The following is a 26125-nucleotide window of genomic DNA, read 5'->3' on the forward strand; positions in this document are numbered from 1 at the left end:
ATATTAAAGTGGTCTATAAAGCAGAAACCGCGCTGTTTCTCGCTGCTCCTAACCTCTTTTTTGTATATTGTAAGCGGCTGTTTGACAGCTTCATTTTGGTCCAGCATGTTTTGCTTTTCAACTCCACCTTGTGTGTTTGTGGGCGGAACCCCCGGCCATCCAATCCAGGCAGTCCGATTCAGGGAAAACAAATGACTTTCAGGCCCTCGGCCTTGTTAAACCGTGTTGCGTTCCCATGGTGTAGGAAAAACGGGTATCTTTGCATGCGAAGCGAGTTCAGACAAATGAAGACATGCTTGAATGAATAAGTCATATAGAGCTAATCTTAACTTCACGAAATGTCACATTACCTATAGAAAACAAACAAACAAAACTCATTGTAAAGAGGCAGGGGACTTAGCAGTGTGCAATGTCTGTTTTTAAAATTTAAGACTCAGAACAAGCAATTTACCCCTTTCCTGCTGTGATCATTTTTAACTATTTGTGTCGCAGTTCAGTTTGCCTCAAAGCAGTTGCACTATTTAAGGAATAGGAAAATCAGCCGGTCCAACTATGTTTGTCTTGATTGAATATTAGAAACACAATTAAAAAGTGACACCATGAAATAAAAAATGCATAACAAAAGGCGTATTTTATAACTTCACGGTTTTGTATGTTGTGTATCTATGTAAGCGGCTGTTTGACAGCTTCATTTTGGTCCAGCATGTTTTGCTTTTCAACTCCACCATGTGACATGTCATTCAGCTAAACATGTTTTACTAGTCCGAGAAAGAAAGCAGTATTCTGTTTAATGATTCCCTCTGTGTTATTATCATAGTTCAGGCTAAGAATAAGTAAGCCCTTGTCTTCCAGAGCAGCAGGACTTTGAAGTTTCCTGACATCATTGAAGGCAGCATGAAGCTGAGTGGCAGACATGCTCCTCACGCCCTCTCCTCTTTCTTGCAGGGTAAAAATAATGACAAAATGTTGACATGTGATGTGACATATTGTGTTACTTAATGCGTTCATGAAAACATGCGTTTTAAGGTTGTCTTTATTTTTTAATAAAATTAAATCCAAAGCATGTACAGTGTTTTGCACACAAATGTGATGGGCAACATAAAATGCACAACAAGGAAAATGTATACAGAGTTTTACCTGATTATGTCATCAGTATAACAATCAATTCAAACAATAAGATCTCAGCATCAACTATCTACCTGCACTGCACATCTCATTTAAAATCACAAAGCATTTAAACACTTACACACAAGCAGTGCATTTATATTCTATATAGACCAACTGAACAAAAAAAGTCTAAACTGTTGCATAAAGAATACACAAAGTAAATGGGAAAACTTCAGAAACAACTTCACACTTTTCTGAATAATCTGATACACTATGGACAAAAGGCACATTATAGTCTCACAAAATTAATTATTTTGTGCGCATCTGAAGAGTTGACATCAGATTTCCTTATCTTAAAGTAAGGTGAAATTACATTATTATAACATGGGCAGAACTACAATCTAACTGCATTGTTGTAATATTAAAGCCATGCTGTAATTGAGCACTAAAAGAAAATAACACTATTATATATAAATGGATCTATCTAACATCTCAGGGGAAAATATCTCTTATTTTCAAAATTCATTCATTCATTTTCCCTGAGAGAAAATGCCACTCTGTAAGTACATAAACAGCCACTTATACCTTAAAAAACATTTTCGAAATCCTAAAACTTCAAAATATTAATTAGTAATACCTGATAGGTCTCGATGATGAAATTGAATAAATTTTAGTTGTCTGTTGTGGTTGCAAACACAAATTTAGATGCAGAAGTCATATATTAATAAATGTCAGGTAATGCCCTTTAAAGACAAACAATAATGGAACAGTTTGAATCTGTAAAGAAGTGGCATCACTAAATAAAATGTGAATATGAACGGTATGGTGATGTTTGTGGCAGTATGGATCCATCCTACTCATCCTCCTCAAATGTCACCTTGGCGTCATCAGCGTCCAGCTACAACAAATGCAGATCAGGTTACAACAAGGAAATTTACATATGAAATGACACGAAGAGGTAAATTTGAAAAATATAGATAAGCACTTACACATTTCATTTCCATGGCAGTGAAGAGCTTGCCAGTCATGAACATGCGCAGAGGAACGGTCAGAATGAGAACAAAAGGCAGAGCCAGAGAGAAGTCACTCATCTTCACCGTCCAAAGTAAAGCCAGGCACACGAGCTGGATCAGAGTGAATAGATGCATTCGCATGGTACTCACCTGTAAAAATGACAAAAATAAGAGTGAGAAATGCACTAATTGACAAGCTATATGGTAATTACGACACCATTAGACTTGGATATATAAGGAAAAGCAGGATGGGATACATAATCTAATGCAAGGAGCTGTGAACCATAGGCTGTTTTTGAAAGTACCATTAACAGGTCTTGGAAAGTGAGTAAAAATGAAAGCAAGGTAAAAAATGATCACAAAGATATACAACAGAAGACACAAATGTGAGGCACAAAGCTACAAAGACATTCAAAAAATAGCAAATAGATTAAAAATTGTAAACAATGCTAAATACTTTTTGTGCTCTGAGGAAAACTCTAACACAGTGAATTAGCTTCAAAACACGAAGGTGTACTGCATACAAATTAATTGTGATTAGCTGATAAGTGTAAAATAAACTGTATTTGTGCTGAATAGATACCCTGGTGGCATAGGCATCAGGGGGATGGTATTTCTTGGGAGTAATGAGCAGAAGGACCCTGTCCCACATCTGGATTCCATTTAGAGAAGTGATACCCATATAGAGGAAGATGCCAAACAAGGCAGTCATTGGAATCATCTTCAGAATAGGCTCCATGTAAATAGAAACTCCTGAAAATTGGCATGAGAGGTAAAACGGTTATTTACTCTGACTCTGCTATGCCTGCATCATTGCTGTAGATGGCAGCACCTACCAATCATGATGGCCACAATCATGCCGCTGACCCTCTGCTCAATCACTTTCTCTATCTCTGGTCTGGGGCCCTTGGTCATGACAGTGAGAGCATTGGCGTGGGTGACAGATCGCACAGTGGCAGCACTCAGCCAAGGGACTCCAAAGATAGATGCGATTCCTCCCATGGTGACCAGGATGAGAAGGTCCCAGTGGAAACCCGACCCTTTTACCATTTTCCTTTCCGGTTTGCTCACAATCAGCCTGGGATTCACAGAGAACATTGAAAACAGAGATTTCTTAAATATTTTCTTTTTAAGTAGTCGAAATCACACAAACTAATACTGTAATCGTTTAAAGTGTCACTCACGTAGTAATTTGGGACTCAAGGAAGATGAGGATGAAGACAAGCACTGCAGGTATACAGCTGGCACCTATCATCCAGCCGGGGAAAGGCTTCTTTTCTCCCATGGGATTGATAAACCATCCCCTCGCCTTGGGGTTAGTCACTTCAATACCTTTTGGCACAACCAGTTTCTACGAGAAGACAGAGTGATGATGCTGATTAGAAAGACACAGTTAAAGGTAGATTATTTGGACTTCCATCATACATTTTGAGAACTGGTTGGATTCAGAAAATGCATGCTAATGGGACAGACGTAGAGGGGGCAAGTTATCTTGCTTTCTCTCTAAGGGTTAGTTTAAAAAAGATAAGTTTAAGAATGCTAAACATGTGACATTAGAAAGGGTTTTGATTTGTCTTTGAATGTAGACACAGCTCTAACTGATCTCAAGAAAGGCACATTTCCATCTAATTTAGGGGATGTTTAAAAGATCTGCACCTGATCACCATATAGGTGTAACTGGGTTAAAGACACTGAGCATGTCAGATATGTATTTGGCGGACAATGAAGTGACTTTAATACTGGGGTAATATGTTCAAATTTTCACAGATATATAATAGATTTGGCTTCTGCTATCTGAACAAGCTGAAGTCCTACTGATCGTCTGGATAACCTTGCAAATAGAGCGTTAATGTTGTGTAACCTGCTTGACATAAATACAAGGACCAGTTTCACAGAGTCATCTGAGATAAGAATTTTGAACTTTTGATATATTTTACAAGTGGTAGAGCTGACCGTATCATTAGTATGATTAGCAAAATTGAAATCACTCTCCAAAATAGTGCCAAGATTTCTCACTGCGTTTCAGATACAGAGATAAAATTTTTCCATCTCTGACCTTTTGGACCAACAACAAATATTTCCGTACATTTGAGACAAAACAGGAAAAATGTCTGTAAAGAGCTGTTGATAATATTCACTAAATGATTTATATATCAGTGTCTTTGTGATTATTTGCACACAAAGACATGGATACTTTTTAAATAACTATTTTTATATGCTCATTTCCACAACACTCACCTGAGTGTAAGCATCTTCAATGCTGATATCTACTGCAATCATGAAGAAAATAGCAATGGGGACTCCGAAATCTCCAATCAAACGACGGAGCTAGTAAGAAAGAGCAAAGGACACAAAAAGGTCAGATTCTCAGCATCTAAATAAAGTGTTGATTTGGAATACTTCTCTGTTCAAGACTTGATCTTACCCAGCCAGGAAGGAAATGGCCATTCTTAAATTGACGGAGGAAGTATGCAATGAAGAAGCAGCCAAACATCAGGCACATAGAGAGCAGGGCAGTGTTGGGGTATGCCCTTTCAATTTCCAACTCATGAACTGTTACATTGCCATCTGGATGGACCTCAACATGCTCCTTGATGATTGGGTGGAAAGGGTTGTCCAGTGTATCATTCAGATGGTCATAGTTCAGGATCAAAGGATGGGTTTTGAAGATCTGAAAAAGAGAAGGAATAGAATAGAATAGACCTTTATAGTCATTGTACATATACAACGAAATTATGAGAAAGAACAAGAAGATAAAGCAAATAAGACAGTTAGAGAAATCAAAATAATCTCTCTGTTTTAAAATGGATCGAGGAATCACATGAGGAAACCTTAAAGAGCTTATTGAAGGTCTCGTAGATGAAGATGAGAGAGATGAGGATGGAGAAGATTTCTTGGGTGAAGCGGGAAATGTATCGGACCAGGAAACTGCCCTCCATTGCCACGATGAGAACCACGATCACTATCAGCCACATACCCACCCATATGCGGCCTACGATGTACTCAATACCCTGCATCTTGCAGAACTGTTAAAAAAGGAAAAAAGGAAAGGAAGTTTTAAAAGTTGCCTTTAAGAAACTTGAGTTTTTGAGTTCTAACATGCAACAACTTTTACATACAACGAAAAAAGCTTCCTCAAACACCAGCAATGGTCCGGAAAAGCCGATGACAAGGACTGGCTGGGCGGCAATTAAACAGAAGAAGACACCCTGGGCGGCAGTGGAGATCATGAGCTCTGACACGCCCATCATTTTTTCCGTTTTGTCAGCTGGGTGCACACAATAAGGATGAATATTAATGAAACAAAGCAAATTTCTAAAACGAGTTAAGAATGTAAAATCACACATTTCTCTCTATCTCACTCTCTTTTACCTAGAAGCCCTCCGAAGGTGATGGCTGGAGAAAGGGCAGCGAAGTAAATAAAGATGACGGCAGCAAGAACCTGAGGGTTCAGAGCATCTGTGAAGTCGCTGACGTAGTGGCGGTAACGGCGCTTGATATCCTTCATCATGCCACCAAAAGGATAGCCCGTTCGGGCCAGAGGATCCTCCTTCGGCCCCGGTGGAGGTTGCAGAGCTAGAGAAACAAACAAATCAAATAAATTTTATTTATTGCCAAAATCCTTCAGTTTTTCCTTAAGCATACGATTCTTTTAGAAATCTTTTTCTAATTTTGGTTTGGGTTTTTTTTGTGTGTCCATTTTTTCTTTTTCTGTTACTGTGTACAATAAATTAAATCTAAAGGAGTTTCATATTACTCCCCAAACCTTATTGGCTCATTTTGCTGTTGTAGGTGTTGTAGATTTCACTTTTTAAGGCCAAATAGGAGCTTCTTATTTTAGTTGTATGCTGACCTTTCACCCTTTCTCCAAAGGCAAGACGGGGGTCAGTGGAACGGAGTCTTTCACTCAACAGTTTTTTCTGAAAGTCGATCACCGGCTCCAGCATTGCCTTATCTTGGATCTCAGTGGGAGGAATCACAATGCTGCAGTCCATGAAGTCAGCGATGGCATCTGTGATGTCTTTTGAAGTCTGAGCCAAGTGAGCTTCCAGGCAGAACACCTGACATAGAGACAGATATAAGTTTTTATTCACCTGAAACCAAACAAACGAGGTGTCCTTTATTTTGATTAAACTGCGCAATTTCTGCAGCGTCATGCATCCTCTTCTTGCTCACCCAGTCGGCCAGCAGAGCACCCATGGCACGACCGCTTTCGCTGTAGTTGATTCCACTGTGGCCGGGGCCCACCAACAGAAATATGAAGCGAACGGGGATAGAAGACTCCAGGACAGACTCCATCACCACAGAGTCACTCAGCCTGATGAAGGCCACAGCTGGTTTCTGCAGGAAGTCCAGTTCACCTGTGGGAAACACGCACATTTTGATATATCTGTTCCAGAACTAGGTACAAAAACTGAAGATAAATGAATGGGAAATCAGAAAAAGTTAGGCATACCTGAGAGGACAATTGAAGCCTCTACATTGTCAGAGCTGTCTCTCTGCAAAGAGAACAAGTAAAGTAGTAAAACATGTAAACTCTGCTTCACTGACAATAAATAAATAAATACACATATAATAATCTGCATAACCTCCCCCCAAATTTGTACCTTTTTTGTGACAGAAAAGGTCTGCATCTGAATATCACCAAAGGGAGTGACCACAGGTCCCTCAGTTTGACTGGAAGGACAAATCAAATGAGCAGTCATGTTTAAGAATTTGGCATCTTGCAAAAGAAATATGTTGTATGGGTTACCTGCGTTTCATCAGGAGAACTCTCAACAGGTCATCATGATCACTGGAACGGATCACATCCTTGTTCAGCAGCTCATCAACCATTTTCTCAACCACAGCAGACAGATTGCTGGCTTTCATGTCAAGGATAATAGCACCTGGGGAAATGTAAAACAAGTTGTTTTAAAGTTTGATTTTATTCAGATATAAACACGGATTTGTGTACACGTTAAGCTCCATACTCACCTGTACTCATGGCCTTGCGGACGTGGATCAGGCTGGTAAAAGTGAGATAGGAGACATGAGAAGGACCCCATTTTCCTGTGGCATGGTTAAAGTTTTCCTCGTAGCCCACCCAGCGGCCAGTCTCCTGCCAGATGTTTCCCTCGAGCTCATTCAGCTCCACATAGGCCTATGATAATTCAGTGTGATTAGTTCATTTCATTGGTGAATTTTAATAATGGATCTGAAACACTAAAAACTGTAAACTAACTTGGGCATCCCCTCTTGTTGTGGCATTGGTATTCAGGTTCAGAAAAGCTGAAATAAAAAGACAGAGGTGTGATTTGTACGTAGGTATATAAAATCAAACCACAACACAGAGAAAACACAGACTTTAAGAAGACTTTACCCTCTGAATTGGTGGGAATGACGATGGGCTCCGGAGATGGCTCATCCTCTTCCACCTCCTCCCTCCCCCTTTCAAGGTCAAAGTCATCACTCTGACCTGGGATGGTCCTAGTGATAGCACCAAAGGAAAACACTATTTAAGATCAGGGATCATCATGAATTCTGCTCAAAAACACCTTCTGACATCACATCAAGTCGTAAAGACAAGCAAGCAGTTGATCTTACATTTTATAAAGTGATTAAATATAAATAAAAAAAATTACATTGCCTTATCTGTGTTTTTAGAGAAATTAACTTTGAAGTCTGTGATTGCTTTTAGCAAAGTAAATGTCTTTCCTTGATTAAATCAATCAAACCACTCACACAGTTAGTCTGTCATTAGTGTCATTCTGAAAATGGCCACAAGATGGCAGGCTTGCTCAACTAATTTGTTAGCTGCTTTGTAGCGTAATGATGATTGGCTGTGTATCTCATGGCTGACCTATAAACTTAAACTACCTCTGCTACCCGGAATTCATGATAATTAAACATTTGTCAGTGTGTGAGCTTTTGTAAGAGGCATCCAGACCTCTCTTTCCTACATTACTTAAATTAAACATAATTGTAAGCTATGGCTATTGAGAGCAGCCCAACACGCTGTTAGGCAGGTACTATAATTGTAAGCAGCTGCCCACGTATTACACCCAGAAGGTATCTCGCAATATACAAATGTCTCTTTTTGATATTTTTCTGACCATCTGATAAGTTCAGCATGTATCCTGCTTTTGGTGTCCCAAGCTGCATCATTAAGTTTATGTGCTATTCTGTTGCTAAACTGCGATCAAGTAAATGTGGATGTTTTCACTTAGTGCAGCTGACTACTGCTATTGCTGTATCTGAAAACCTAAACAATTAGCCAAAAGAGCCTAAAAACCTCACAGCCTAACTTTGTGGTGGAAACTTATCAGACAAAATAGTTTGATTAGAACTTGACCAAAATACAGTCATGGAGGAAGTTGTTGGGGCAAGAGTATGCTCATTCTCAGCTGAGGGCAGGGAAGGACCCACTTATCTTATCAGAGACACCACAATTTCAACATAAACATGGACTGCAGTTTTGCTTAAAGACGCCAGGAGGAACTCACAGCGTCACTGGAGAAGGGAAGGCTGAGCCATTGTCTTCATACGACATGTCACTGCCCTAGATATGAGCAAAGTTGTAAAAGAAGTCATTCAAACAGCTGGATGAAAATGGATTAAAAAAAAAGTGAAACAGATTTTAGATGGATGAATGGATGGATGTAAAATCACAAAACAAACAACCTCCTCAAAAGTTAAGTTGTTTTCCATGGATGTTGGCTTATCTGTCCTCCCAGTTTTCAGATACTTTCATGCATTCCCTGGGGCAGAGGATGAATGAACATATACATAAAAACACATGAGATAACTAATAAGAAATAACAACACCTCACTATGGACCAAGCGCAAGACAGGTGTTTTATCTGCTGGGATTTCTGGCATACTTTGATTCCCTAAATGATCACAGTAAAACCTGCTTTGATCTTTTTTAGGGAGTTTCAATGAGGAATCCATCATATATCATCCCCGTTCGTTAGCAGAGTTGCAGCTGAGGGCAGATAATCAACCAGCCGTTAAGAATATGAACTACGTCACAGCTGCAAAAAGGCCCTACAGAGTCTTATCTCTGGGTTACACCCTTCAACAAGACACATCTCTTATCCTCAACAACACTACAGTAAAATTATAAAATTTTTGACTATTTGGTATTGAACCATAAATTATAGAAAAATACTATAAATCTAACTGTAAATTATTTGAGTGTAGTGTATTTCAAGTTTTCAAACAAACGAACAAGTCTTGCACTTTTGGTATAAATGGCAACCGAAAATATTTGTTGTTGGACACCTAAAAAAGTAGAAAAATAAAGCCTTCATATTACACATCTACTCTATACCTGATCAGAATAATAACTTTGCAATTCTTGGAACAAATGACATTAGTTAGTTTAATAGTCTTAAGAAGGCGTTGTCATTTGCTGATAAAGATATTTTTCCCGGCACTGAAAATATGCAGATTATTAAACACATAGTCAGAATATGTTAATTTGAATGCATGATAGAACATGCATTCAAATTAACAACAAAAAGCTGAAAAGTAAAGCAACAAATATAAACAACAAATGTTTTCTTTAACAAGATTACCAGAAAATTACTCAAGCAAAGAATTAATTTCACTCTAAACTTCTTACAAACATGTCAGAAACATAAAAAGCTTGACTCTACATTCCTACTGGAGTACATTCAGATATTCATCCTGTTTGACCCCTTCCCTGTGGATCATTAATGCTAAAAAGTGTGTCTGAACCCTACAACAGGAGGTAACAGCCCTACCTGTACACAGGTAGTCCTACCTGGTTTCCAGCACAGGAAATAGGCCGATCACAGGCCGAGCCGTTCTGTCAGCTTCGACAAGCCCGGCGACAAAATGAGCCAGAACAAGCGAAAAGACAAATACAGCAAGAAAACTCGAGTAGCGGGAACACCCATAAGAAACTACGTCGACCGTAAGAGGTGCAGTACCCTCCTGGTCCTCTGGTTGGCTGTTGGGGCAACCTGGCAAGGAATGGGTGGGGGGTGATAGAGACAAACATGGCTATCAGCCTTAGACACCTTGACATAGGGATATCCCAACCCTAATTTGGCCGATCCGCCCTCTCAGCATGAACCAAGTCCGAGTCAGGACAGGGACAGCATGAAACAGCAAGCTGCACTTCAGCTTGTCGAAGGAGCACACATGGGCCAAAGAGGGTAAAGAAGGGGGCAATGTACTGTATCAAGAGCAGAGCATCTCACTGCGTCATTTTGTTTACGTACTGGGGATTCCCTCAAATTGGGGGTTGGGTGAGTGATGTGATGTGATGGGAACACATTAAACTCAACCTTTTTTTCCGTTACAGCCTTCAAGCTCACCTGGTTTGTCCCTCGAACATGTCATGTGGTATCAACAGGGTGAGACATCCTCAGCAGTTGCCTGGCGGTGGAGGCTGGTAGCTGGTGACAGATAAGCTACACATGGATGTGGCTAGACTGAGAAAAAGTGTAAAACAGATGAATAAAGACACAAAAACAATAAGAGCAACATAATTTTTTTTTCAAAACATGTGATAACAGCTTGTGGAAGAGCACTGCTAATGAGAATTTACTGCAGTGCAAGTCCAAAAACAAGTGCAGTTATCAGTCAACACACAAATTAAACTGACCGTTTTCCTGTTCACAAGTCTTCTGGGGTAAAACCAACCATACAGGCAATCTTAAAAGCACTCCTGTTGGCATTCACAGAACACATGATTGTCATCACTGATAAACTAAATGCATTTTTGAAGGCTTCAGTATCAGTTCTGTATTAAGATATGTGACCTGGGCCCAAGCCAGCATCCCTGCCAGCATCTGCCAACGCCAGCCCCCCTGAGCCTGCGTTCACTGTGAGTAAAACTGATTAATCCCGTGTGTTTTCTCTGAGACAGCAAATTCCAATCATAAGGCTCTTTCCAGTTTCTTAGCAGGCCAATAATAAAGTGGTGTTTTCTCTTTCTGAGTCTGCAGATTTACAAATTAGGTGTTCTGTTTCTGAGTGGGAGAGCAATATAACTATGTGTTCTTTTTCTGCATTGAGACTGAATGCTGTAGTGTAAGAAAGATTTGTGCTATTTTGTGCTCTTCAGTCTGTACAAGCTGCGTTAGCATCTGAGGGAGACAGTCTCAGAGATTGCTTTATGAAGGGCGATCCAAGACACTGACTCTCAGCTGCCATGCCCCCAGTCATCCCATGTGTCCTGTGCATCTTTCATTGGGTCCTGCACAGCTCAAGCCTTAACTCAAGACTGTGTGTCTGAAATTCAACATCGTCTGAGTTCTGGACTTTGTTTATGGCCCAAACTATAAGCATTAAAGCTAGCCTTGGTGTCATTCCTGTCTCCTGTGTCCAATATTTGGGTCTGAAATTCATCCACCCATCACACAGCCTTAAATATGACAGATCTTGGATCAAGATCACAGTCTTTAAAACTGCAAAGTATGGCATTGACACCGTGGTTGGTGGAGAATGTGCTGTTAGCTACTAATCTTGCAGATGTTGGTGTAAGATGTTATGCCGTTAGCCAGAGATTTCCAAACTTTTTGAGGTGAAGGGCCATTTGTATGACCTCTGATCAAAATAATAATGTGAATGTGTGTTTCAGAGAAATTTACCAGCTTGTGTAAAGTAAAATGAAAAAAATTAAAAACTGAAAGAAATTCTGTATAATGTATAATATATAATGTGCTTTATGCAGCTTTGTTTAAATGTTGTATTACTCATAAATACTTGTATATTAACTATCTGGCGGCCTGGTATCTGGCAAAGATAGGTGTCCATTGATATCACTATGAAACTATGAATGAACACATATGGAATTAAGTAGTAAATAAAAAAGTGTGAAATGATTCAAAACATGTTTTATATTTTAGAAGTAGCCATTCTTTGCTTGGAGTACTGCTTTGCACACTCTTGGCATTCTCTCGATGAGCTTCATGAGGTAGTCACTGTTTTCCAATAGTCTTGAAGGAGTTCCCAGAGATGCTGAGCACTCTTTTTCCCTTTGCCATCTCAACAGGGTTTAGGTCAGGTGACCATGGAGGCGAGGCCATCTGGCGCAGCGCTCCATGACTCCTTCTTGGTCAAATAGCCCTTACACAGCCTGGAGGTGTGTTTGGGGTCATTGTCCTGTTGAAAAACAAATGATGGTCCAATTAAATGCAAACCGGATGGGATGGCATGTCACTAGAGGATGCTGTGGTAGCCATGCTGGTTCAGTGTGTCTTCAGTTTTCAATATATCCCCAACAGTGTCACCAGCAAAGCACCCCCAAATCATCACATCGCCTCCTTCATGCTTCATGGTGGGAACCATGCATGTAGAGACCATCCGTTCACCTTTTCTGACAGGGCAGGTGGAACCCAAGATCTCATATTTGGATTCATCAGACCAAAGCACAGATTTCTACTAGTCTAATGTCCATTCCTTGTGTTTCTTGGCCCAAACAAATCTCTTTGCTTGTTGCTTTTCCTTAGTAGTAGTTTCTTATTTTGATCATAAAGCCCTGATTCACACAGTCTCCTCTGAACAGTTGACGAAGAGATGTGTCTGCTTCTGGAACTCTGTGTGGCATTTATCTGGGCTGTAATCTGAGTTTTTAAAGTAATGATGGACTGTCATTTCTCTTTAGTTAGCTGATTGGTTCTTACCATAATATGAATTCTAACAGTTGTCAAATAGGCTGTCAGCTGTGTACCAACCTGACAACACAACTGATGGTCCCAACCCCATTAAGAAGGCAAGAAATTCCACAAATGAACCCTGACAAGGCCCACCTGTGAAGTGAAAACTATTTCAGGTGACTACATCACGAAGCTCATTGAGAGAAGGCCAAGGGTTTGCAGCGCTGTCAACAAAGTAAAGGGATAGCAACTTTCAGGAATATAAAATGTAAAACATGTTTAGAGTTATTTTTCAATTTTTTTCTTTGCTACGTAATTCCATATATCTTGCGTCATATATTTGATGTCTTCAGTACGTTTACAATGTAAAAAAATACAAGATAGTATAAAGTAGTATAAAGTAGTAAAAATAAAGAAAAACCATTAAATGAGACGGTTTGTCCAAACTTTTGACTGTTAGTGTACATACAAAAAAACCCCAATAAATAATAAACAGCCTGTACCAATTGTGTATAAATATCTGTACTAGAGAAAAATTTGAACCAGTTTTACATGTTGGCAAGTTCCTCTTTCTGAGAGCAGGAAATCGATACAGTGATACTGTACCACTGTCAATGCTTTTTCTGTGTGATATGGCTTTTTGACAGCATAGTATTATGATTCTGGATTTTGTGAATGTGTCTCATTTGGTTATATTTTGTTTATGACGGAGTTTGGCAGAGCAGAGTTGGTGAAACTAGATGAGTCTAAATGCTTGGGGTCAACAATCGTAGGCAATGCACAGTTGACAAGAGAAGAATAGAGTTCAGGCAGGGTGGAGTGGGTGGAGACGAGTGTCGGGGTGATTTGTGAATGAAGCACAGCACCAAGAGTAAAAGGGAGAGTTTACACGATGGTAGTGAGACCTTCTATGACATATAGTTTGGAGATGATGGAACTAATAAAAAGACAGGAGACTGAGATGGTTTAGACATGTGAAGAGGTGGGATATATTGGATGATGAATTTGGAGCTGCCAGGCAGGAGGGAAATGTTTATTAAAATAATCAGCTTAAACATTTGAATGAAAAGTTTATTCTGTGAATTTAAAAAAATCTTAGCATTGGTCTGCTCCCTTTGGCTTCGATGACAGCACCATTTGAGCTGCACAGGACTCCAAAAAAGATCTACAAAACCAGGTTTTCCATGTACCTTAGCTTTGATTTGCAAATGTCCTTGTAAATATTTCACAGGGTTTTTTTTCCCAGTGTAGTATTAAATTCAAAAGTAAACAAATTGTAGTAGCTTTGGTCCATAATATGGAAAAAGTAGCCAAATAGTGGATATGGATTACACTGCAGCAGATGATGCTGTTGGGTCAGAAAGATGTGAAAATAGTAAAATGCACTCATAAAGAAATCACTGTAACATATCTAAACAGTAGAAACAGAAAAACTGTGTTTGTCATTTGTGACTGTGCTTGGATGCAGTCCTTTAAGATAGACACATGTCAGTGTGCTAACAGGGGCTCAGTGGCAATGCTAACATACTGAAACTACCAAGACAATCTAATTAGAACTAAAGTCAAAGTCATCTGAGGCTGCATCAAAGTCAGGGGCTCAAAATAATCATATGTCTAATAAGTGTATCTATCTGCTCTACTTTGATTTTTTTAAAATCTGACTTGTGGTGTACATTAGAGTTTTTATTTTCAAGTTTTCAAGGACTCCCTTAAGCTGACAGTGTGAGCTCATCAAATATGTCTTCATGCCCACCAGCTAGCTAGCCAGACAGTAAACAGTGGCTGGAACATTTTTTGAAGTGAGAAGTGACTGATTTCAAATGAGAGTTTAGAAACACTGGCAGAACTACTAACAACAATGTATTTGTTATACGGGCTTAAATTGCCTTCATGCTTATATATGGAACTATGATTATACATGATTATGATTTTATAGCTGCTCTTGGCACCATGGCCAGTGGGTTGTGAACTCCTGGTTGATGACCTGGCATTGAAGGAATAATAATTGTCTATGAGAGTAAATACATAAATATACTCCACAGTGAGGGAAGTGGGCCCCAGCCAAAGACACTGTGGCACTGTTATCAGCAATTGTAGAAGCTATCTGCGGTGTCCATGTTTCTACGCATACAGTGTACAGACACTCCCAAGCTTCATATAGCCTATTTGATTATGAATGTGTGTCCAAAAACACACTTTCATAAACATTTAGGGAACTTCAGAAAAATGTGACAGCAACATGAAAAACTTTCCATTTGTGGTGGCATAAAAATATGTGAAATAAAAAATTATACAGAATTGGAGGAGAGCCTCATTATAGCAGTTTGAATATCTATAACTCAAAGCAGACTTTTAGGCTTCTTAGTCTGAAAATGAAAGATAAAAGAGAAAGAAAAAAGAGAAGGGGAACGTTTGCTGAAACACATCACAAAATGTTGAAAAACCTGTTTGCAGTTATGTGTGAGTGAGCTGTCTTACAACATATCCATGTGTACAGTAAATATGAAAAATATTCATCTAGCGTGCCATCTGGTTTTTGTAGTCACATAATTGGTTAAATGGTGTCAACTGAGTCAAGACATCTGACTAAAGTATATGGAAGGTGACACTTAAATACTCTTTAGAGGCACTGCACATTTTCAGTGCCCTTATTGGAGCACTAAGGCAACACAGATGAGCTCTATCAGGATTACAAGAAGCAGGCTGATGGGAGTTATCATTGCAGGCCAGAGCCAAACACCAAAGACACACCTAGACAAACTATGCAACACTTGATTACACAGAATACCATTTCTTATTAAAAAGCAGTAAAATGGTTCAATGCATTTCTTTTCAAAATAAAGGCCTTATCACATTTATGATTCAATTCATAATTACAGTAGTGACCTTTTAATATTTGCCTTCTAAAGTTAGCTAAATCTACCAATCCACAAATAATGAGGCCCAACATTAACTTCCAGCACATTTGTTAAGATTGTGTGAGTCTTCATAAGCTTATGAATGGATAGTGTCCTCAGCGCATACATACAACCTGAAAATGCATTCAGAGCCTTGGTTAATAGCATCACCTTTTTATGTATAAAAACATAGTTTATAGCTTAAAAAAACAAACAAAAAAACCTCGAAGGTTGCGAGACTTTTTCAGACAGTTTCCTTATTTGAATTCAGGGTGACACTCTCTTTGACAGAGGGTACGCTGGAGGCAAAATACTTGTGATGGTAGTCTTTGTTGAGTTTGGCGCCCCTTAGTGCAAAAAGTATGACAAACAACTTTAGAACTAAGTTTTATTTATTTTTTGTCTCTAGCTCTGCTTCAGTTTCTTTAGGCCACATTTCTGTATTAAATGTTGTCACAAGAACACCCCTCCCCCATAAAAAAAAAAGAAGAAGATTCCATCTGTTCTATCAAATAGTGGTAAATAAGTCACTACCTATTGAGGTGAGAGAAAAGAAAAAAAAAAACAAAAAACAACAACAAACAATTTGCGTACATAACAGGAAGTAGAAACCTTGAAAACTGTGTCAGTGAATATGTGAAGAATCCTAAACAGGTATAGCTTGTCTGCCATTTCTGTCAGAGGACACAGACATAACAGGAAAAGCCTACTGAAGTCGTGCTGTAAAATAATTGGCAGTTGGTATGCGATTCTCCTTAGAGGTTGACAGACTCAGCCCACAGAGGAGAAGCTGTTTTGCATGCAGTGAAAAACACCTGGTTACCAGTTCCAAGAACCAAATGCGTGCAAGCACAACAATCACATACAAGCATTTTAGAGAACTCATTCAAGGTAATTAGACCCCTTTAATTATGAAGAAGAGACGCACCTAGTACTTAAAGAACAATTGCCTTTATTTCTTGCTCCAGTTTTAATAACAGAAAACAATGCAAAAGGATTTATGGAATATGAGCTGACATCTCGTATGTGAGCTTACATCTAATTTTAATGTTTGGTACTCCTTTCAAATTTGATATGCATTAAAAAAAATGTCAAGATTCACTTTGCATCCACCAAACCACAAATATGACATTGCAATACTATTCAAAACCAGCAGAGTGAATTACTACGTTATGAAAATGATGAAATGTCATAAAAATGCTATGGAGACAAATCACTATGCATAGTGTGCTGGAGAGATAAAGTGTTTCAATTTGTATTTTTCCTGCATTCACTGAAAGTTTTTAACTGCAAGTGAATTAACAAAAATCCAAACCAACAAACATACAGTGAGAAACAAATAAAAACTAGTCAGGTAGAAAATGACAGGCAATAGGATAGAAAGGTGAACTCCCTCTATATCATCTGCAACATCATCTCCCTGTCTTTGCTCCTATGATGAGGGAACTCCAGGGACAGATACATCAGACCATAACCTTTAATAGTTGAAGCTACGGTAATCATTAACACCCTGGAGGACCACTATGGGAACAGAGAGAGGAGCCATGAGGCAGAGCAGAGTTTGGTTTACTGCTAATGCTTCCCTTCTGGGTGTGTAAACCACAGCTGCACGGTTGTGTAGCAGTAGGGAGGTTTACATGATGACGCATGGAGCGCGGCTTTTGGTGATCTTCTGCACAGGTTTGCCATCATAAGCATTCTGAATCGCGTTCATGACCTGTGCCAAGAAATACACAGCATTAATAACACTGTGTTGTGTTCCTTCTGTTAGTCTTTTCTTCCTGCTGTCTTACCATTTACACTTTATTCCTGCACAGCTGGTGTGGAGCACTCAAAATTTCCTTGTGCACAATAAAGGGCTATTCTTTTCTAATAGACATATGATAGGAAAATTGTATGCACAGTACTTACGTCATCCTCATAAGGGAATCCACCATTCTCAAGCTTGGAGAAGACCAGCTGCCCATTGATTTCAATCTCAAAGCTACCTATAATACCAGGAGCAGCAGAAATAAAAGAGGACGTTAGAATAGCGCTTTGATGATCTAAGCTCACAATAAAGGGAGGGGTGGAATTTAAGACTGGAGTTATGAATTCATGGTTTGTTTCATCTGATATGAAACAAAGCATAAATTCCAGCTCCAGCTTTATCTGCAGCGATCAACGATGACTTACCGGTTCTTCCCACGAAGCCTGTCACGTCCGCATCGCTAAACTCACCCTTGACAACACGGGCGAGCTCACGATAGCGGGGCTCGTAACCTCATCCACCACTAAATGAAATAAAAACACAGGTGCGTAAGAAAATCCTACTAGCAAAAGCAGAATCAGCGCTCCTTACTCTTGGCTCAGGCTGCTGCCTGCGCAGGCACCTAGCTTAGCTATGAGCTAGCCAAAAGTGAAACTGTGTTTAAACTGAGAATTATGGAAAGACAACAGACAAAAAGTTAACTGAAAATATAAAGAAAGTACGTAATATGAAAGATAAATACCAATATTCCACTCTGACTTTGACCCCCATCGTCGCCGATCCTCTAATGACCACAGAGCTCCGATCGCCTGCTTTGGTAACCACCGATTGTGTAAAACCAAACCGGAAGAGGGGCGGAGCTTATATACCCCACAAACCAAATAAAAACCCGGTCTGTCGAGAGAAGTCCGAGCACAGAGCTACACAATGCATTTCTTTCTTTATAAAGAAATACATGTTAAATTACATTTTTTAACATTAAACTTTAACTTATTAGGTTATTTTGAATGGCTTAACCGGAAGCACTGCATGTAAATATCATTGGTAAAGCGCAGAAAAAAAAAAAAAAAAGTGCAACGTTAGTGTTACACATTAATTATTTGAAGGCTCATTAGAGTTTTAGCTATTGTTTAGGGGTTTGGCTGCACATTATATTTTATTTTATTCGCTTATCAGGCGAATAGAAGAATAAATAGAAGTAGGAAACAGAAAAACCTAAAATTTGCTGTTAATTTGAATGAAGGCATTTGGTTACATGGCGACACTACAGGATCCCAAAAAATGAGTGTGATTATGGTGTTAGTTTTTTATTTTATTTTTTCTTTTTACAATGTAATGTCCCATGATTGCAAAATTACTTATTAAATGTTTTAACCCCCAAAGCTCTCTGAGTATTATGAAAAAAATACAGTTTTTGTTTGTGTGGAATAAATGATAAATGGTTATTAGTGTTTATGGCAGGCGTGTCTCATTGCTGACTGCAGATGACCTTCAGACTCTACACACTACCATGACTCCTTCAGTGTCTGCATTTTTCACACAGAGGCTGGAAACATGGAGTAGACATGTGAGAAAATGATGATTGTTTTATGCATTACAGGCTTATAGACAGCACAGATTTGGAGATGGCAACTAGCAATCTGTCAACATGTAAGTGTTAATATCTGATTCTCCTTATTCACCACAAAACGTACACGATTATGTCTGAAACCCAAAGACTCTGTATTATTAGTGTCATGAAATGATTTCTTAATGTTTCATTAATAAAGAAATTGGTCACAATTGACTGATTTGTGATGTTTCCACATTGTTTTGTTCATTTTTGTTCACTATAGTTTCATTGAGTAGCATGGAGTTTAATGCTCTTATGTAATAAAGTGTTGATATGTTTCTAATAATCCATGATTAAACATAGTCAGCCATAAGGTATATAAGCTTGAATAAATCTTGCTTGCTTCATATTTACTCATTTTTTATACTTACCTCATATTCTAATAGCTGTTTCATTTGTCCTGTCTTTAAAGCGTCTTTTAGTGCAATGCTGAATCAGGGGAAGCTGCACCCATCTGTGATTCAAAGTGGCCGCGCCCATAATAAAGCTTAGCTTTAAGGCCCTATCACAGAGAAAATGGATGCGTGATATCATAATTTACTCCCGTACACTTATCAAGAAGGGGCTAATTAGCCAATGTAGAGTCCGAAATGATTTATCTTTATCAGGGTGAAAACATGTTTTGGGATCTCATATACAAAAATACTTTTAAATTAGTCTGCCTTCTTCTTGTTGTTTGAGATACATGCATTTCTGATTTCAGTCTTTTTGATATTTTATGTCATGGATGGGAATTCATCAACAAGTAAAAAAGAAGATTTTGGGATTAGCTTTAATATCTTCGTTTTCATTCTTGCCTCTTTTCCTTAATGTGTATTTCTATTTTTCTTTGTTAGTGGATGGTTGGTGTACATCACAGTTAAAGATTGTCCTTCTTGGTGGCAGAGACTCTGGAAAGAATGCTATAGGAAACTTAATCCTGGGTAAAGAAGAGTTTGGCACAGAAGAGAGGACTTTATGCTCCAGGAGGATTGGGAAAGTGTCTGAACTGCGGGTCACAGTTGTGAACACTCCTGGCTGGTGGTGTGACTCCAGTGCTCAGAACACACCTAAGCTGGTGAAGAGGGAGATCATAACCAGCGTTGCTCTCTGCTCACCAGGCCCACATGTATTCCTTATAATAATTAAGGCAACCTCTGTCTTCTCAGAGAAGCGTCGGAAGGCTTTGGAGGAACACGTGGCCCTGCTGGGTGACGCGGTGTGGAGTCACTGCATGGTTGTTTTCACCTGTGCTGAGAAGTACAAAGACACAAATTCAGAAGAGTATGTAGAAAGTGGGGGGAAGGCCCTCCGCTGGCTCAGTGAAAAGTGCAACCAGAGGTGTCACAGTGTTGTCCCGAGTGATAACTCTGAACACACAGTGCTGCTGGCAAAGATACAGAAACTAGTCACAGAAAATGGAAACAGTGTGTTTGAAATGCAGGAAAATTTTTTATGGGTGAATGAAGAGGAAAAGAGAGGGATGGAGGAGAGGACTCAGCTGAGGTTTAAGAAAATGAAAAAATACAGATCTCTGATACAAAGTGAGTTGATGTGTATGTACGTATGTATGTGTGAAAGTTATTAACACATTTGTTGAAATCTTAAAAGACGGAAAACAGAAAGTAAGAATAATCTTCAGTGAGAGAGGAAGTAATGAAAAGACAAAGTACTAACACAGAGACAAAAAGACTCATTAAACAAGATGACAGTGAAAAGGGAAGACAGGAGAGAAAAGGAATTAATACTGAAATCAGATAATAAGGGAGCAGGTGTAGCAGAGGGGATAACAATGAAGTCAAAGTGGGAACTAAATTCTGAGACTAAAAGTCATCATGTAACAGAACATTAGATAATGATAAAGAATAATAAAACAGAAAAATATAAATCTTCAAACACTAGACTAAAAATAGAACAGACCAAACAGAAAAACAAAATTAAATATATTAAACAAGAATCCAAAACTCAAAAACACAAAACCTAGACCCTGACAGTAACATGCAATCCAGTTTACTGAAACTGTGTGTTTTGGAAAACCCTTCGGGCAGTTTTTGCCCTGACGCAACTGGCAGATGTCACGTAACCATTTTGCAAAACTCAAACCACAAGAAGCAGAAGTTTAAAAAACAAAACAAAACCCCACACCATGCACAGATGTCATTTCTCCAACTGAACAACTCCAAATTACCTCTATTTGTTTGTTAAATTGTGATACAACCTATATAACCCTCAAAATCTCATTCTCAACAAAACTGTTTGTCTGTGCTTAAAATCACACAGTGTAGTCAGATTATGCACACAACCAGCTAAAATCATAAGTGCTGAGGACTGATTACACACTAAAAAAACAGAACACAGTGTTCACTACCCGTAACTGAGGTCTTTCCAAATTCGTGTGCTGTCTTGCACAAAAGTTACAACACACGAAATAAAAAATTCCCTACGGCAAATTTAGAATCACGAGTTAACTTTGCAGCATATCTTTTGTCTGTGGGAGGAAGCCATGGTGTTCAGACGGTGCAAGCTCCACACAGAAAGGCTCCAGCTGACCACCTGAAACCTATAACCCTGTTGTTCATTACTAACCATAGTTGGCATCAACCCTTAACTTCCCTTTTCTGGCCTCACACTCAACTTTTAGGCTGTATCAGTAGCAAGTGTGAACATTTATTTTAGTGATAGTTGTGTTTCTCTTCTGCCTCACATTATGCATTGTGCATCACGAGTGAATCCCTTTGCCCAGTGTGTCATAGTGAGCTATTAGTGTACACAGAATTTGGCTTAGACAATGGGAGTAAGTGTTTTAGTAATTAGGAAAACAACTGTAATAGTATCAGTAATCTTCCAAAACAGCTGAGAGCTTTAAGAAAGAGGTCCTTTATATATTCTGTGATGAAACTAGAAAGTTCAGAAAGCTCAATACATAGCTGCTTACAGCAGAAAACAGTGTTGACTACAAAGTATATGTCCAAGAAACTTCCACTTACTTTGACTGCTTCTTTGCTGACCATCGCCACCCCAAATGTCATACACTTAAAATTGTGTCTGTGTAGATGTGTTTATTGTGTCAATATAAACACAATCTACTTAACCAACCCTTGTTCTTCTTTACTTCTGTCAGATAAGTCAAAGGGAGCTACTAACATCAGGATTGTGCTCCTTGGAGCTAAGGGTTCTGGGAAGACTTCAGCACTCAACACAATCCTGGCAAGAGAGAACAACCCTAAACCTATTAGGACAGTTCGTTGCCAGGCTGGACAAGAAATGGTGCTTGGGAGATTGGTAACTGTGGTGGACACACCTGGGTGGTGGATGAACTACTTCTGTGTTGAGAGCTCCAACTTTGATCGGGGGGAATTGGCGCTGAGTTCGTATTTTTGTCCTCCAGGACCTCACGTATTTCTGCTGGTGATCCGTGTGGACAGAGCATTCACAGAGACCTGCAGAAGAGCAGCACAGGAGCATCTAGATATGATCGGTGAACACATCTGGAGTCACGTTATCCTGCTGTTTAGTTTTGGGGACTGGCTCGGAGACACGCCTATTGAGCAGTACATTGAGAGTGAGGGAGAAGCTCTGCGGTGGATTGTTGAAAGATGTGGCAACAAGTATCATGTTCTGAACAGTAAAATGAAAGATAAGGAATTTCAAGTCAGAGAGTTGATTGCAAAGATTGAGAAAATCATCACTAGCGGTGACAATGGCTGCTATTATAAACTAGAGAGGACAGTGTTGGACCAGCTGGAGGGGACGATGCGAAGCGAGAAAGAGAGAGCCAGAGAAAGGCTAATGAAGAAGAAGAAACAAAGGCAGATGGCAAGAGCTCAGCTGGGTGAGTTGGATAATTAACAAAGTCAACAAGATCTTGTTTTACTCATTTTAACAATATTTAATTTAACAGTGTGGTTGCTTTCTGTTTAGATTTTTAGAAATAAATAAATATATAACACTTCTGTTTGCCAGAGAACCTCGAACCTTTGACAGAGCTGAGAGTCGTGCTCATTGGTGGCCCAAAAACAGGCAAAAGCTCCTGTGGAAACACCATCCTCAGCAGAGACTGCTTTGACACGGCTGCTCAAACTACTTCCTGCATCAAAAGGCAGGGAAATATCTGTGGCAAGATGGTGGTGGTAGTAGACACACCAGGCTGCCTCTCTGTGACATCGGACTTCTTGAAGGCATCCTGTGCTATACTTCTGGTTGTCAATCTTAGCTCGTCGTTCAAAGATACCTGGAGGAAAACCTCTCAAAAAGACCTGGAGGCAGGTGGAGATCAGTTATGGAGCAGATGTATGGTCCTGTTCAGCTATGGTGACTTGCTGGGTGACACAAGCATCGAGCAGCACATTGAAAGCGAAGGAGAGCCACTGCAATGGCTTGTTGAGAAGTGTGGGAACAGATATCATGTTTTAGACAATAAGAACTGGGGAGATGGAGCTCAGGTTAAAGAGCTAATTGATGTGATGGAGGAGATGCTGGTTGATGAGGCTCTTCTTCACAGAGGTGATCACATGTGGAAAAGTGTTGCTTCAGCTCAAGAGCAGCAGATAGGCACAGAGCCACTGTGCAAAAGGGGACCAGAGGATTTCATGCATAGCAGATCCGAGCAGTCCAACAACTGTGAGTAAACCTAATGAAACTATTTCTTTTATATGTCTTTTGAATTTGCCAAGGGGTTTAAAGACTATTAACAAAATGAAAATTAGAGAGCATTATGAGCTAATTTAAATAGTGAAAGTAAAAAAAGTGCACATAATAAACATCACAGAGGGAAACACAAAGAAAGATTCATTTAGTATGTGGTCTATGTGTTTTATACTGTTAATAAATAATAGTGTTAATAGTGTGGACTTTTTGTTGCTCACAGGAAATCACATCAAGTGTTATTATTTCCTTCACAGTGCCTGAATCCCTCCCCTATCGATCACCAAACCTCTCAGAAGATTGTTCTCAGTTAGTAGTATTACCAGCAGGAAGAACCATAGAGTTGGCTGGATGCATCATTGTGGACCAATATAACTTCATGTCCTATATATTCTCTTTGCTTTCTGGCAAACAAGTACTGAGGTTGCCAAAAGTGACTCAGCATGTCCCATCTCCTGCTCCTCACAACCACCTGAGAGTGAACAGGGAAGGCCTCATGGATTCCATCCCACGCAGACTTGAAACAACGCATCTGGTTTCATCTCAGACACAGAATGAGGCATGCGTAGAACAAGATTTGATCAGTGTGCAATCACTCTGCCATCCTGCACTGATAGAGCGGACTCTTAGGAGGGTCTCTGAGTCTGGAGGCCTGCAGACATTCATTGATCAGTGGGGCAACAGCAGCCTGGAGGAACTGGAAGCCTTCGTTGACTTGCACTTTGAGATTGTGTGGGAAGAAGCCATGAGATCATGTCAGCCGCCTGAACCGAGCCACGCCGTGCCCGAGCAGGATAATGCTATTGGGGAAGCTGGAGAGGAAGTGTTTACATCCATTCACAGGAAACTTTCAAAGCTGGAACTGCTTGAGGAGATAAAAAGGGATCTGGCAGAACAGAGAAAGCGTGTGGAGCAAATCTGGAGGATCATACAGCAACTTGCATACGAAATCAAACAGGGTCGTAATAATACATGCTAATAAAGGGGTCTCAGTAATAACAAAAAAAAAAAAAATCAATAATAAAAACAGAGAACAGAAGAGAGAAATTGGTATTTTATTGAGTGAAAATTAATTCAGAAGCAGTTTTTGGGAGGTTTATGTAAATAACAAGAAAAACTAAAGCAGATTTTATGGTGTTTCTCCACAAGATGGAGCTATTGTATAAGGGAAGGTTGGGTAAGCTATGTTCCTCTCATTCATTTAACTTTTTTTCATGGAAAATATTAGAAATGGATTATACAAATAGTTTCTGTCATCATTCATTAAATCTGATGTAACACACTGATGACTACACCTCCAGAAAAAAAAGATCAAAGGTTAAAAATTGTTAGACAAACATTGAAAATTGTCATAAATCAAGGCAAGAATTAAGATGCTGTATACTTAAAACAATATTCCAACTTCTATATATTAAAGTGACAGTGTTTAGATTGTAGATTTACAGCAGGCATCTTAAAAAATGTGTCTAGCAGACAATGCCTCAAGTGAGCGCATTTTAAATAAATAATTATGAAAATTCTTGTTTAAATATGGAAAAAGACAGTTGAGATCTTGATAATCACAACCTAATGTTGTCCAAATATCTTTCTCTTTTTATTATAATACTATAAGAACACAACTTAGGGAGGAATATGGCTAACTCTCAGATCTTTCCAAATATACATGTATGCCAACACCAGGAGGCGGGTAGCAATTTTTGATGTAGGTAAAGATTACTGATGTGTATTCTGAACCTAGATGCAAATATGAAACAGTGATATATCTGACATCTGAGGCATCAAAAGATGTCAGATGTTGCTTGGTCATTCTTCCCAAGCAACATCACTGTGTTTCTATTCCCTTTATTAAACATGCATTATTCAACTTTGCAAATAGGTGTCTCCACATGGTAGTGAGAGATAAGACACCTACTGCCTTCATGGCATGGTAATGCTTTATACTTTTGCCTTATTACAATGTTACTAGTGCGCAGAAAGCTATGTGATGCCAGGGCACGGATTCATGGATTTAGATGAGACATGGGATACAAATTTAAACCCCTACCTGTGGTGTCTTTGTGTGAGCCTATTGTAAAAAGGATAAAAAACAAGTGATGAAAAATCAGTAAGGACAAAAGTGATCATGGTGACTCACTATCCTATTTTGAGTGACAAGAAACAAAAGTCCACAGCCATATCAGCTAGTCTGTGAGTTTACATTAGTATACCTAAGGCTATGATAATGCCCTAGTTTTGCTGCTATTTGATCATAAACTAGCAAAGTGTCGAAACAAACCAACATTTTGACTTGAATGTGAAACTAGACGATAAGTCATATGTAGGAATGTGATCATGTGGACCAAAGTTCAAATTCAATTACAGTATTTGAACTTTTGAGGCATTTTGCACTAACCGCACATGCTGACCCCACAGTGGCCCTAGAAGAAAAATTACAGGATCAGCAAAGAATTTGGGATTCATCCTTTGGGGATGGAAAATTATTGAGATACCTCAGTCACGATGAAAGC

At 39.2% G+C, this 26125-nt stretch overlaps 3 protein-coding genes across 4 annotated transcripts; 1 reads left to right on the plus strand and 2 right to left on the minus strand.

Moving 5' to 3' along the window:
• Nucleotides 1-1065: 1065 nt before the first annotated feature.
• On the minus strand, nt 1066-10022 carry slc4a1a (solute carrier family 4 member 1a (Diego blood group)). 2 transcript variants are annotated; one of them, XM_063472333.1, is made up of 21 exons: nt 9872-10001; nt 8784-8860; nt 8606-8661; nt 7483-7589; nt 7345-7391; nt 7098-7263; nt 6874-7009; nt 6728-6797; nt 6577-6619; nt 6297-6481; nt 5974-6181; nt 5493-5696; nt 5240-5388; nt 4952-5146; nt 4546-4791; nt 4359-4448; nt 3305-3471; nt 2957-3198; nt 2704-2873; nt 2097-2270; nt 1066-2005 (listed from the first exon to the last, which is right to left on the minus strand). In XM_063472333.1, the coding sequence occupies exons 2-21, from the start codon at nt 8808-8810 to the stop codon at nt 1961-1963; spliced, it is 2727 nt and encodes a 908-aa protein (XP_063328403.1). In that variant the 5' UTR covers nt 8811-8860; nt 9872-10001; the 3' UTR covers nt 1066-1960. The 2 variants fall into 2 exon arrangements, with proteins under 2 accessions (XP_063328403.1, XP_063328402.1); XM_063472332.1 differs by having other exon boundaries at nt 1067-2005; nt 9892-10022.
• A 6546-nt stretch (nt 10023-16568) lies between these two features.
• Nucleotides 16569-18228, minus strand: LOC134625572 (migration and invasion enhancer 1-like). The gene is made up of 4 exons (XM_063470819.1): nt 18126-18228; nt 17809-17906; nt 17545-17621; nt 16569-17350 (listed from the first exon to the last, which is right to left on the minus strand). Exons 1-4 carry the CDS (start codon nt 18152-18154, stop codon nt 17267-17269), a joined length of 288 nt encoding a protein of 95 aa, XP_063326889.1. The 5' UTR covers nt 18155-18228; the 3' UTR covers nt 16569-17266.
• Nucleotides 18229-19718: 1490 nt separating this feature from the next.
• On the plus strand, nt 19719-24597 carry LOC134626782 (GTPase IMAP family member 8-like). The gene is made up of 5 exons (XM_063472706.1): nt 19719-19740; nt 19832-20518; nt 22096-22806; nt 22938-23594; nt 24035-24597. The coding sequence occupies exons 1-5, from the start codon at nt 19719-19721 to the stop codon at nt 24595-24597; spliced, it is 2640 nt and encodes an 879-aa protein (XP_063328776.1).
• Nucleotides 24598-26125: the final 1528 nt, after the last annotated feature.

Source organism: Pelmatolapia mariae, linkage group LG4, assembly GCF_036321145.2.
Source record: "Pelmatolapia mariae isolate MD_Pm_ZW linkage group LG4, Pm_UMD_F_2, whole genome shotgun sequence".
In the NCBI taxonomy this organism is placed as follows: domain Eukaryota; kingdom Metazoa; phylum Chordata; class Actinopteri; order Cichliformes; family Cichlidae; genus Pelmatolapia; species Pelmatolapia mariae.

Coding starts and splice junctions, on each gene's coding strand:
- slc4a1a (XM_063472333.1), bottom strand. CDS start 8,810: ATGGAAAACAACTTAACTTTTGAGGAG. Junction 7,264..7,344: donor CAACAAGAGGGGATGCCCAA/GTTAGTTTACAG, acceptor GAATTATCATAG/GCCTATGTGGAGCTGAATGA. Junction 5,147..5,239: donor TTGAGGAAGCTTTTTTCGTT/GTATGTAAAAGT, acceptor CTTTTTTAACAG/TTCTGCAAGATGCAGGGTAT.
- LOC134626782 (XM_063472706.1), top strand. CDS start 19,719: ATGGATGGGAATTCATCAACAA. Junction 19,741..19,831: donor GGATGGGAATTCATCAACAA/GTAAAAAAGAAG, acceptor TTTCTTTGTTAG/TGGATGGTTGGTGTACATCA. Junction 20,519..22,095: donor ATACAGATCTCTGATACAAA/GTGAGTTGATGT, acceptor TACTTCTGTCAG/ATAAGTCAAAGGGAGCTACT.